Source organism: Crocuta crocuta, unplaced genomic scaffold, assembly GCF_008692635.1.
Source record: "Crocuta crocuta isolate KB4526 unplaced genomic scaffold, BGI_CrCroc_1.0 scaffold132, whole genome shotgun sequence".
Classification (NCBI taxonomy): Eukaryota; Metazoa; Chordata; class Mammalia; order Carnivora; family Hyaenidae; genus Crocuta; species Crocuta crocuta.
Window position 1 is genome coordinate 1,878,298 of NW_027528611.1, and position 13,680 is coordinate 1,891,977.

Here is a 13,680-nt window from a genome sequence, read left to right on the forward strand (position 1 = left end):
ATAATCAGTCTTGAGCAAGTGGAGTGGGAGTTTATTACCAAGAGGGCAAGGGCAAATCTTTATGTCTGTTCCAACTCCTCAAGTTAAGATACTTCTAAGAGGAGCCTGGGATGAAATATGGAAATGGAACTACATAGATGTTGAGGGCTGGGGCATACATCCTGGCACTCAGGGAGTCATTAGGGGTTATAAAATATACCCACGCCCTCCTTCATGGGCACCTCAATTCTGAGGCACATAAAGAAAGGACAGGCTGCAGTGATACTAATTTGGGCCATGGGCCTCACCTGGTGGTGGTGGGGGACCCATATCCAGGACCACCCACAGTGTCAAGTCCTAACAAACCCCTTCCGATTCTGTGTCTCCTCCAGGAAATGGCTGATCCAGCAGGAACCACCATGTGGGTCCAAATTCCTTTCTTTGTGAGTGATGTCCACCAAGTCCAAAAGGACTTGATTTTTCCTGGGACCTTGGACTGTTACATGTCAGGAGTTCGGGGTTTGATACTAACTTCTGATTCGTCTTGGAAGGACATGGTGGTCATTTTCAATCAGACTCTCTCCAAGGCAGACTGAGATGGAATTGGGGAGCCTGCCACCTAATCTGGGGATAAGCCTCATAGTTCCAGTGCAAGGTATCTGGCAGATAACGTGGCGGTCCCAGGAACAGATCCTCACTGGAACTACAACACTGCGCAAGGGCAATGGTCCCAAGACCATCTCATGATCTAACAAACGGACTGCAAAGATGGCAGTCAAAGCCAATTAATTACATAACAGGCTGGCTTTCCTAAACCAGGGAAAGGAAGAAAACCCCACAACCTTTATGAAGATACTAAGAGAGACTTCAGCTAAACATACTCTTGACCCCAGATAAGAGGCCGGTCTCACAGTTCTTTTTTTTTTTTTTTAATTTTTTTTTTTAATGTTTTCTTTATTTCTAGGAGAGAGAGAGAGAGAGAGAGAGAGAGAGACAGCATGAGCAGGGGAGGGGCAGAGAGAGAGGGGGGCACAGACTCTGAAACAGGTTCCAGGCTCTGAGCTGGCAGTCAGCACAGAGCCCGGCGCGGGGCTTGAACCCACGAACCGTGAGATCATGACCTGAGTGAAAGTCGGACGCTTAACCAACTAAGCCACCCAGGCGCCCCCAGTCTCACAGTTCTTAATGGCTGACTCATCACTCAGGCCACCCCAGATATTAGGAGGCAGCTCCAAAAGTTATCCCTAGGCCAGACATCGCAAGCTCTGAACTCCTTAAGGTGGTGAATTTTGTGTTCTATGACCGGGACCAGGAAGAAGGGGAAAAAAAGGGAAAAGGAGAAACGTAAGGATCAGAGACAGACTCGACTCCTGGTGGCCTTGCAATGCCAGCTGTCACCCCAGGGTCACCCTGTCAAAAGGGAGACACCCAAAGGAGCCTGCTACCATTGCAAAAAGGAGGGACACTGGAGAGATGGATGTCCTTTCCTTCAGCTCCCTAATACAGCCTGTCCCAATGTCCTCAAACAGGACACTGGTGGAGAGACTGCCCCGCTCATAACCAGGCACTCAGAGTCCCTTCTAGCTGTCAGCACCGTGGACTGAGGCAGCCTACGGTACCAATGGGCTCCTCCACTCAATGTTTCCACCATTGTGACAGAGCCCAGGGTGACCCTTGACATGGCAGGTAAGACAGTTAATTTTCTTTGGACATGGGAGCCACCTACTCTGTCTTAACCTCCTTTACGGGTAAGCTTGCCTCCAATTCCTGTCTGCTTATGGGAGTGGACAGCCTACCGACTAAAATTCACCTGTTCTTGGAACTCAGTTAGTGCCTCTGAGAGGCTCTATGGGAAAAACAGGTCCTACTAAAGCCAGACTACTCAACCCCAACCTCCCCAGTCCAACCAGGAGATAAGGTCCTAATTAAAACCTGGAGAGCTGGATCTCCTGGATCCCAACTAACTCCTTTACGGAAGGAACCCTATACTGTTCTTTCGTCCACCCCTACAAGCAGCAAGTTCCCAGGAATCTCCAGATGGATCCATCTCTCCCGAGCCAAGCCTGCTGTGACCTCTAACAAAGAGGACGGCCCCAGTACCTCTGAGCCTACCTGTGAGCCACTGGAAGACCTCAAACTGCTGGTCAAAGAGGGCCATCTCAGATAAATCCTCAAATCCTCTATTCTGTTATGTCCAACACCTTAGTGTGGTCCGAGTTCCTCCAAGGGACTTCCAAGGCCACACCCTTAAAGAGACCCATGGGCATGGTACCTCTGTGATCACACATCACTTCTGCCTCATGCTGCCCCATAGCCACCCTCACTTACACTGTTCAGCGCTATCTGGACAACACCAGTTATAACTCCCCCTGCTGGATATTAGCCGCTGTAACTCCGCACCTGCTGCATTGTGGGCCACCACCAAGTTTCACCTCTACCCATGTCTGGATACCAACATGGACCTCCCAGTCCCACATAAGTGCAAGAAACTTCCAAAGAAAGGCCATGGAACACAGCACAAAAATCCTAAATGTGCAGGGGCCCCTCCCAACACCGGCTATTTTGGGACTGTTCTATACTCAGCTTAAACTTTCTGATATGACCTTCCCAATCTGTGTTAGCACTAACCCATCATTTGGGACTCCAGTGGGTTTTATTCCCTTGTCTCCCTGCCTTTATCATTTCAACCTAACTTCGGCAGGTGAGTCATTCTTTTGGGAAAGTGTTTCTGATTGCTACTTTAATACAGTTAAAGAGAAGCTTTTGATGAAGATCCCAGAACATATGTTCCAGGAGTTTTCCCAGCAGGAGACAGGGCCATTGAGAAGATGTATTGAAGAAGAAGGATGTTATCTGGGCTGACAGATGGCCCTGGCAATATTGAGACATGGGGGACCAAGGACGGGGGTGATGGTGACCTTTGGGAGAAGGTTAAGAGTGAGTCTTTTAAGGAGTGCCTGGGTGGCTCAGTCCGACTTCTGCTCAAATCATGATCTCATGGTTCCTGGGTTCGAGCCCCACATCAGGCTCTGTGGTGACAGCTCAGAGCCTGGAGTCTGCTTCAGATTCTGTGTCTCCCTCTCTCTCTGCCGCTCCCCTGCTCACACACACTCTTTCTATCAAAAATAAATTTAAAAAAATTTTCAAGAGTGGGTCCTTTAACAGTGTTAAAGTGGCAACGCAACTGTACAACATCAAGTCATGATCCCTTTGCCCACCTTCATATTGGCCTTGGTCCTCTTTAGGGCCACTGCTGGCCCTGGGGAGCCCCCTCTGAAAGTGCCTTTATTTTCTATCCTAACCAAGGTTCACCTGCATCCTCAGAAGGGACTCTGTTTTTGGAACTCAAGCATACCTGACCCTTCCAGATGGATGGACGGACATTTATACTTTGGCCTGCTTAGCTCCAGATGTATCCCTCATAGGAGTTACTCAAAGAGTTTCCCTCCCTATGATAACTGAAACATCCATGTCCAAGCAGGACGTCCTGACACTCCTCTTGCTAGGGTACCTCCTGGGAGCAGCCTGAGGACTGGCCAGAGGGATCACGAGGACTGTCCTTCCCAACTCTCTCAAGAAACAGGCAAATCCATTCAAGAAACTATGTAAGTCTTGGCAACCTTAGGCCTCCAACTCAACTCACTGGCAGGTAGGACAATTAATTTTCTTTTGGACACAGGGGCCACCTGCTCTGCCTTAACCTCCTTTATAGGTAAGCTTTCCTTCAGCTTCTGTCTGGTTGTCACTCTCAGGGCTAGTCCTCCAAAATCGAAGGGCATTAGGTAGCCTCACTTTTGCCCAAGGGGGTACCTGTGCGTTAGTCCACGAAGAATGTTGTTTTTATGTCAGTCAGTCCACGAAGAATGTTGTTTTTAGGTCAATCGGTCAGGTTATTCAACAAAGTATCAAAAGACTCCAAACACAAGCCAGTTTCTCCTATCAGCACATCCACCACTTCCCTGTCCTGGGGTCTTATGTCACGGATACTTCCCTTCATAGGACCTTTCCTTTGCATGATCCTTCTTTTGCTTTTTGGATCATGTCTTCCTAATCTTATAACTGAGCTCATCTCCTCTCGTGGTAGACAAGTCCACCTTCAGCTCTTACTGCAACAAGGATATCAGCCCCTATCAAGGAAACATCAGGACTACTATGGCCCCTGGACTGGAGCTGTCAAGCCTTCTGCAACCGGGGCAGAAGCCCCACTCCACCTTAACCTCACCCCACCTCCTGACGGCCCAGACAGATATCAAGGGTTGGGACTCTAATGAAAACACTGCCCGTTCAGCAGGAAGCAGCTACAGAAACTTGATTTTGGCCCACAACATAAAAGATTTCAGAGCCCCAAGTCCTGGAAGGGGAAATAACAGAGTAGACACTTGGTGAGATATGAGCTGGAGGAAGACACGGCCATGAACTTACAGGTTACATTTAGAGAACTGAGGGCAAGAGGTTCCCAGCTTTCCAGGGCTGTCAGACCAAGAGCAGCAGGTGCAGAGGTCGCGCTCTTCCCTAGACTTCATTACAGTGGATTTGCACTGCGGTTTGCCCTCCTGGTCGGGGAAGCCGCCTGGACAGTTTCCAGTGAGTTTCGACGGGAACTTTGTAGGGTCAAAGCTCTCCCCACAAGCAGGAGCGAAAAAACTCCTGTAGCCTCGGGACAGTCGGCAACCGACTCCATCTTCAAAGTGTCCTGCCCTTTAATAAACTGCTTTGTGCTTGGCACCTTCCTTCTCACCGTCTTTATGCTAGTGCGGATATTCATGTAAATCTGTGCGGAATATGCAAGAACCGGGACTTCCACGGACACAAGGCAAGCTTCCACTGATAACAGTAAAAGGTGGTTCGAAGGGGGGGCTGGGAATCTACTCCATATACCAAAAAATTAGAAAGCTGTCAAAAGGGCAGTGAGACCTAGACTTGGCTAGCACCAGTGTTCTGCACACTGCTGTGACACCTGCGAAGCAAGTTCAAACAGGCTCCACCTCGCTTCGCTCTGTTCTGAGGAGCCAAGGAAAAGACTTTCGATGATGGGAGTAGGCCCTGCGGGAGCTGCGGGCGGGGCTGTCAGTCTGCGAAACCCCAGAGGCTCTGAGAAGAGGTTCGCGCAGGGGCAGGAGGAAAAGGGCTGCGCGAGGGTGTCACAGGGCGACGTCCCCCCTCCCGGCCTCGGGCCCCAGTGACTCACATGCGAGGCCCGCGCCCCCTCGGGCTCCTCCCGCCTCGGGGACTGCAGCCTCCGGGCGAGGAGGGTGAGCCGCCAACTTCCTGCTTCCGGGCGCGCGACCCGGAAGCAGCTCCCACGCCACAGGCGAGGCCGCGCGTGCTAGGGTAGCTCCTTCTTCACGCCGCGCACTTGCGTCAGGAGCAGAACCCGCGACTTGGTCGCGCGCGCGCGAACTCCCGCGAGATCTGGAGGGCACGGGTTCCTGCTCCCCCTGGCGTCAGGCTCTTCCCGCGTTAACACGGACTTATCCGCTGAACTGATTGTCCCGAACAACTATTGATTGGAGCCCCCTACTACGTGCCAGGCAGCGTTTTAGGCATTAAGGGGCGGGAGAGATAGGTAATGGAGGGCAGGCCCTTACTTCTGGGACCTTAGTGTAAGAGAAAGACAAGCAAACAAATCATTCAAATAAATAGACACCCCACTCACGAATATTTACTGGAGCTTACTCTCTGCCAGACGTTGCCCTTTCTGTTTGTGAAACCAATCAACAACCATATCATATAAATAGTCCCTGTAGGGGCCAAGGGCAGGCCACCCGAAGATGGACACTTTGGCATGATGATTATGGTGAATTAAAAACAAAGGACACCTGGCTGTCTCAGTTGGTAAAGCTTGCAACTCTTGATATCAAGGTGGTGAGTACAAGCCCCACATCGGGCATAAAACCTACTTTAAGAATATGAAATAAGAGCAATAAAAACCCAGCAGATTTAGGAAAAGCTCTCTACCCACCCACTCAACTAACTGCCTATACCAGAAAGAGCTATTAACAGAGATCCATCCCTCTTTACCTAAGAAACTTACAGGGCAACCTGTGTTTTCCAGACATCTCTAATCTCCCTGCTAATAGAACAGGGCCTTCCTCTCCTTTGTATTCCCAACCCCCTGTCCCTCTGCTTAGCTCAGCTCAGGATGTCTCATGTTGGCTATCTTTGGAATTTCGTGTGTGTGTGTGTGTGTGTGTGTGTTTATTCCCCACATGTATAATACTAAATTTGATTTTCTCCTGTTAATCTGTCTCATGTCAATCTGGTTCTTTGTCCAGCTGGAAGGGCCTTGAAATGCAGAAGAAATTCTTCCTCCCTGATGCCCCACAACATTTATCGTCATACCAACCAAGCTGAGGTTTATGGAAAGGTTAACTTGCTCAAGATTACACAAAGAGTGGTGAGGTCACGATTAGAACCTGGGCTCCTTATTTTGCCCGGTCCTTAGTGCCAAGATCCAAGATCCTAACTGCTTTCTGCTAGAGATCTACCATTAAAATGCTACTGGGTTCATACTAATAAAGCTAACTACAAAGGCAGTGTGATACTGATGCAGGAATGGACAAGCCAATTGAGCAGAATAGAGAGACCAAAATGAAAATCATACCACACACACACACACACACACACACACACACACACTTGCTTCGTGACAAAAAGGTACAACTGAGGAGTAGGGAAAGGATAATGCTTTCAATAAATGGTTCTGGGTCAGTTGTATATACATATAGGAAAAAATGACTCCAACCTCACACCATACACCAAAATAAATTCTATGTGCACTATAATTCTATATGAAAAAAACCCCAAACAATAAAACTTTAGAGCAGCTCTGTCTAATACCATTGCTGTGCAAGTGACTATTGAGTACTTAAATGTGGCTAGTCAGAACTGATATGTTCTGTAAAAGATAAATTGGACCACATTAAAATTAGAAACTGGGGCACCTGAGTACCTCAGTTAGCTAAGCATCTGACTTTGGCCCAGGTCATGATCTGTTGGCTTGTGAGGTCGAGCCCCATGTGGGGCTCTCTGCTGTCAGCACGGAGCCTGCTTCGGTTCCTGTCTCCCTCTCTCTCTGCCCCTCCCCACCTCATGCCTTCTCTGTCTCAAAAATAAATTAAATCATCACGCCCTCCTTCATTGGCACCTCAATTCTGAGGCACGTAAAGAAAGGACAGGCTGCAGTGATACTAATTTGGGCCATGGGCCTCACCTGGTGGTGGTGGGGGACCCATATCCAGGACCACCCACAGTGTCAAGTCCTAACAAACCCCTTCCGATTCTGTGTCTCCTCCAGGAAATGGCTGATCCAGCAGGAACCACCATGTGGGTCCAAATTCCTTTCTTTGTGAGTGATGTCCACCAAGTCCAGAAGGACTTGAGAGATTTTTCCTGGGACCTTGGACTGTTACATGTCAGGAGTTCGGGGTTTGATACTAACTTTTGATTTGTCCTGGAAGGACATAGTGGTCATTTTCAATCAGACTCTCTCCAAGGCAGACTGTGATGGAATTGGGGAGCCTGCCACCTAATCTGGGGATAAGCCTCATAGTTCCAGTGCAAGGTATCTGGCAGATAACACACGCGTGTGTGCAAGTGGGGGAGGGGCAGAGAGAGAGGGAGACAGAATCTCAAGCAGGCTCTGTGTTAACAGCACAGAGCGTGACTCAGGGACCATGAGATCCTGACCTGAGCTGAAATCAGGCTGGACATTTAAAGGACTGAGCCAATGTGCCCCAAGATACGATTAAGAGAACCAAAAAGACAACCTGTAGAATGAGAGAAACTGACAAAAAGTTTGTATCCAAGATACATAAAGAACTTCACAAATAAGAAAAAGATGGACTGGACAGCCAAATAAAAAGTGGGGAGAAGATTTGAACACAAAAAGATGATACCATGAAAAAGGATACCTAAATGGCAAATACACATATGAAAAAGTGTTCAACTTCACTGATCATTAGTTGTTAGGGAAACAACTACTGAGATACTATACAAGCTCCAAAATCACTTCAATTTGAAAGACTCCTACAAAGTGTTGGTGAAGAAGTGGAGCAACTTACAACTTACACACTGCTGGTAGGGATGTAAATTGCCACAGCCACTTTGGAAAACAGGCTGGTGTTAACTACTAAATGGTAAGATACATATAACCTATGGCCCAGCAATCCTACTTCTAGGTATATACTCCAAAAAATTCATGTACAAGTGCACCAAAATACAGACAAAAATATTCATAGCGGCACTATTTGTAAGAGACACAATCTGGAAACATTCCAAATGCCTGATAACAGTAGAATGTATAAAGGCATTGTAGTATAGTTCTGTGACAGAATACTACATTGCTCTGAAAAATGAAATAATGGTCACTACCTATAACAGCATGGATATATCACGCAAACATAATGTTACGCAAAAGAAGCCAGACACACAAAAACTATGACTTCATTTATGTAAATTTCAAACACAGAGAAAGACAGTCTATGAATTTAGAAGTTAGAAAATGGTTACCTTTGTGGCAGGGAGGGGTACTGGATGGTAGGAGGAGCTTCTCTGGAGTTAGAAACTATTTTTTCCTGATGTGATGGTGGTTACACAGGTGGGTTTTACTTTGTAATAATTAATTGAATGATCCCACTTGGGATCTGTCTGTTTTTCTGAATGTATTCAGAATTTAAGTTTTTACTTAAGAAAAAAAAGTACTCCGGGGAGTCCATTTCTTTGTGGCCCCTCCTGCCAGTCTCCAATACCACAGCCTGACACTTCCAAAATACAAAATCTAATTCTGCCACTTCACGGGGTCCCTCAGGATCAAGTGTGACGATCCTTTGTGATTCCCCATCACTCAGCACCAGCGCAGCCCAAGAAATACCCTCTGACTTCCCAAGCTCTTTATAATGTTCCAGCTCTACAAAGAGGAGAACTCTCTCCTGGCTTCTGGCGAACTTCAACATTTTCCGTATCTCAGGTTATCATTCCCAGGGAGACCTGTGGCTACCCAAATCCAGCTCTGGAGCAACCAGAAGTCAGGAAGTACCACGTGCTTCTTTATTACAACACTCCTTACACTATCTTGTAGTAGTGTTTGCCTGTCTCTCCGAGCATGTGAGTCCCTTTGGGGCCAGGCACAATGTCTGGGACCCATCTTTATCTTTTTTAATGCCTAGTGGCTGGTTGGCTGGTAGGTGCTCCAGGAAAAGGTTTGGGGAGAGAGTGATCTTGGAAGTGGCTGTAAGGATTCAGACACTGGAGGCTGAGGATGGACATTTCAGGCATAAGACATAGGAGTAACAGTGGCGAGCCACTGAAGGTTTTTGAGCAGGGTTGTGATGTGATCAGAGTTCTGGTATGGCCATAAAAATCCTGTGGGATGGGCAAAGGCTAGATTGGAAGAGGAAAAATTAACTTTGGAAAGTTCAGGGGAAAAAGAACCTTGGTGGTCCAAGTTAAAGGAATGGAAGAACGAGAATCCACTCAAGGAAGATTTCCCAGGTACAACAAATCAGAAAGGCTGCCAGGTAGTAGAAAGGCTCCGGAGGGGCACCTAGGTGGCTCAGAGTCGGTTAAGGGTCCAACTTGGCTCAGGTCATGATCTCACAGCTTGTGAGTTCGCGCCCCACATCAGCTGTCAGCTCAGAGCCGGGAGCCTCCTTCAGATTCTGAGTCTCCCTCTCCCTCTGCCCCTCCCCTGCTCACACTGTCTCTCTCTCAAAAATAAATAAACATAAAAAAAATTTTTTTAAAGGCTCAAGAGAAGAAGGCAGGGGACAGGCTTGGGTTCCAGCTCACACTAAATCCTGGTGGGCCCTGGAGCTGGTCGCTTCCTTCTGTTGGTCCCTCAGAGCCTCCCACTCTAAAACCTGGCCAGTGGGAGACAGAAGAGATCATGAATGTGAAAGTGCTGAGAAATCTGCAATGTGTGTGGCGATGTAGCTGAGGAAGGGTGAGAAATCAAAGATGTGTAGTGACCGGGGGCACAGGAGGAGGAACTGTATGGGGGAGAGGATAGGCAGGGAAATGATGGGTAAACATACTCATCTCTAGTCTGGGCTTCTGTTGGTATTTAGAAAAACCCTCAAGAAGGTTTCCAGATAATAGCACTCTGTACCATAGAACTGCTTGTGGTGACTTGGCTCCACCCAGCCACTGGAGGCTCTTCCTCTCCAGGTTCTGGTCTGGCCCAGGCCTGGTGGGGATGCTGGACTCAACCAAACTTGAAGATGGTCCCTAATGTGGTTCTTAACCATCAGTCTACTTGGAGGGGGCGCCTGGGTGGCTCAGTCGGTTAAGAGTCAGACTTTGGCTCAGCTCATGATCTCATGGTTCGTGAGTTTGAGCCCCGTGTCAGGCTCTGTGCTGACAGCTCAGAGCCTGCAGCCTTCTTCAGATTCTGTCTCCCTCTCTCTCTGTGCCTCCCCCATTCATGCTCTGTCTCTCTCTCAAAAATAAATAAAAATGGTGAAAAAAAAATCTACTTGGAGAAAAGAGAATGTGTACAAGCAGCTAGACAAGAATGAAAGGTGGCAGAGGACTAAAGACCAAGAAGGGAGAAAGGGGAAGAATCTACTTGCTGACAGGAAGGGGAGAGAGGATTTCTGAAGAAGGTAAGGCCCAGGCACGAGCGAGGTTTGGGAAGCATCACAAGGAAAGGGGACGAATGACCTGAGCAAAGGCCTGGAAAGTAGGAATGTTGGTGGCACATTTGAGGCATGGATGAAATAGTAGGAAATCAGGCTGGGGAAGTCAGGGTGAAGGGCGTTGAAGCCCAGTTCATGTGGTTTGGGACTTTATTTAATTTAGTTGGTTTTTATAAATTATTTTTAACTATTTATTTATTATTTATTTTGAGAGAGAGCACACAGGGAAGGGGGGGGAGAGAGAGAGAGAGAGAGGGAGGGAATCCCAAGCAGGCTCTGTGCTGACAGCACAGATGAGGGGCTTCATCCCATGAACCCTGAGATCATGACCTGAGCCAAAGTCAAGCTTAACCAACTCAGCCACCCAGGTGCCATAGGGATTTTAATAGGCAAAGGGAAATCGATTCACATTTCTCAGCAAAGTGACACACTACAAGATATATTTTGGAAGGAAAGCTTTGGCTGGTGTGTGTGCAGGATGCATTGGGGGAGGAGAGCCAAAAGGCAGGGAATCCCTCAAGGGGGCTTCTAAAATAATCCTTTAACAGGTTTGAAGCAGCAGCAGGAATGGGAAGGAAGGGATACAATTTGGGTATCTTGGGGAAAAAAGAATTGACAAGTCTTGATGATGTATCACTTACAGGGAGGAGAGAGAAAGAGGATGATCTTCAGGTTTCTAGCCCCCCAAATGATGTTTCTGGAAGAGTTTATAATTTTGTTTTTAATAAAGCACATTTATTCAGAAGACAAATTAAGCTTAACAGAATAGAAGTAGTAAATACAAGATACTCTGAGTAACTTAACGTGGACTATTAGTTATACTCAGAAATCTTTATTATTTCCTCCCTGAAGTCACCCAATGTTCTCTTGGGGACAAAAGGCCAACAAATACGGCGTCTTTTGGGGAAGGATTTTGGAATGAGACAGTAAGACACTGACTTATTCTTGTGTAAAACTCCAATGCATCTTCAATGTGCCCTAAGCCTCCCAAAATAGATAGTATGGAACTACCAAGGGTCCAGAGAAACCCAACTCGAAAAGCAATAGACAGAATGGACCAATGATAAAGACTTTCCTGTCCAGCTCAAGGGTAATAAAGAGGACATGAACACGAGACCACAGAAAGTGTAGAATTTATTATACCTTACCTTAGCCCAGCACTCACCAGCCTAAAATTTTCATTTTTTGCCCATTATTCATTCAACAAAAACCTGAATACCCTAATCTCAGTACTCAGCGAGAAAGGCACAGAAATCAAGGAGGCCCAGCCTGCTCACTGCCTAGTTTGATCTCTACAACACTGTATACCCTTATTCCTACCTGACAATTAAGGGAGCTAGGGTTGAACTATAGTTAAGTGCAGATGCTCCCAGCTGTGGTACTGACCGAGTCACTTAATCTTTGTAAGGCTCAGTTTCCTTAAAGTAAAAAGGGTACAGCAACATCTACCTCATTGGGTTTGGAAGATTAAGTGTTGTCAGAAGTTTAGAAATAGAATTAAAAACCCCTGGATCACTGAAAGAGTACTTAGTAAAAGTTCATCATACACAAAAAACAGTTTGCAAACTGGAAGCACTCAATCTGAACATGGAAGGGGTTCAGACGTGTATTGTTTTGAAGCAGGAGATAGTGAGGAGGTAGTGTGGCTTTTTACTCTTCAGATTAATTATAACATTAGAATTTTCCTAGCGATAGGGATGGGTTCAAAGTAGTTACTTCATGGGGTACCTGGGTGGCTCAGTCAGTTAAGCGTCTGACTTTTTTTTTTAATGTTTATTTATTTTTGAGAGAGACAGAGGGTGAACAGGGGAGAAGCAGAGAGAGAGGGAGACACAGAATCCGAAGGCTCCAGGCTCAGAGCTGTCAGCTCAGAGCCCGATGGGGCTCAAACTCACAAACCTCGAGGTCATGACCTGAGCTGAAGTCCGACTTAACTAACTGAGCCACCCAGGGGCCCCGAAGCGTCTGGCTCTTGATTTCGGTTTGTGAGATCGAGCCCCGCATCTGGCTCAGCACTGAGAGTGCAAAATATTTTTAAATATTTTAACAAGTTTAAAAATGAGTAGTTACTTCATATCAATTTTGAGAACAGTTTGAGTTTTGCTTTTGATTTTCAGAGGCATTGACAAGAAGTGGCCCAAGTTAAGTTTCACTTATTTTACAGAACAAGCTAAATTAAAGGTTGTCTATATGACTAAACTGTTTTGCCTGCTCAGGAAATTTTCAAGTCTGGTCTCCATTTGTGTTTGCTTTTAACAATGTGAAAGTACATAATAGTACTTAGATGCCTAAGTAAAGAATTCATTTAGCCATCGTTATTTTTTTTTTAATTTTTAAAACTTTTAAAACATTTTTTTACTTTTGAGAGACAGAGCACAAGCAGGGGAGGGTCAGAGAGAGAGGGAGAAACAGAATCCCAAGCAGCCTCTAGGCTCTGAGCTGTCAGCACAGAGCCCGACTGGCTGGAACTCATGAACCACGAGATCATGACCTGAGCAGAAGTCAGACACTTAACTGACTGAGCCACCCAGGCACCCTGTAGCCATCATTATTAACCAGTGTGCAAAGCATCTACAACATTTACTTACCCCATTTCTTTTTCTTCCCTCCAAACCTTGCAGGGCCTCTGCGTTGCTTCTCTTTGGCCCTGAACAAACCTTCCTAACAACGTTGTATCCTATCTATTCCAGCCTGTCACTCTAAGCCTTGCTTTAGCTTTCATCTCTTTGATCTTCATACTCCTGTCTCTCCCTTTCCTTCTTTCTCATTTTTTCCCCTGGTCCTTTCCCTTCCACTCTTCCAGACTCTGCTTTTGGAGTCTGAAGGCTCAGGCTTGCTGTATGGCTAGAGACAAATGAACAAGTCATTTAACTGCTGGGTCTCAGTTTTCACATCTGAAAAATGGGAACAATAATATCTACTTTACATGATTGCCTTGTGGAGTAGCTAGGAATAAAGTGTAAGTGCTATGTCAATTGTACAAAGTCTTACCTAGCGCAGATACCTCTCATTTCTATTCCTTTCATTCTACTCCCTTTCAAGTCCCAACCCGATTGTGGAACTA

General features: G+C 46.6%; 1 protein-coding gene across 2 annotated transcripts in view; it reads right to left on the reverse strand.

Moving 5' to 3' along the window:
* Positions 1 to 13,627, reverse strand: part of CUNH6orf89 (chromosome unknown C6orf89 homolog) — a 66,348-nt gene extending 52,721 nt beyond the window's left edge. The window contains exon 1 of one of the 2 annotated variants that reach the window (XM_077754883.1): positions 13,205 to 13,627. In XM_077754883.1, coding sequence (XP_077611009.1) covers positions 13,205 to 13,209 — 5 coding nt within the window. In that variant the 5' untranslated portion in view covers positions 13,210 to 13,627. The remainder of the gene's footprint in view (positions 1 to 13,204) is intronic. The other variant, XM_077754885.1, reaches the window with a different exon arrangement.
* Positions 13,628 to 13,680: the final 53 nt, after the last annotated feature.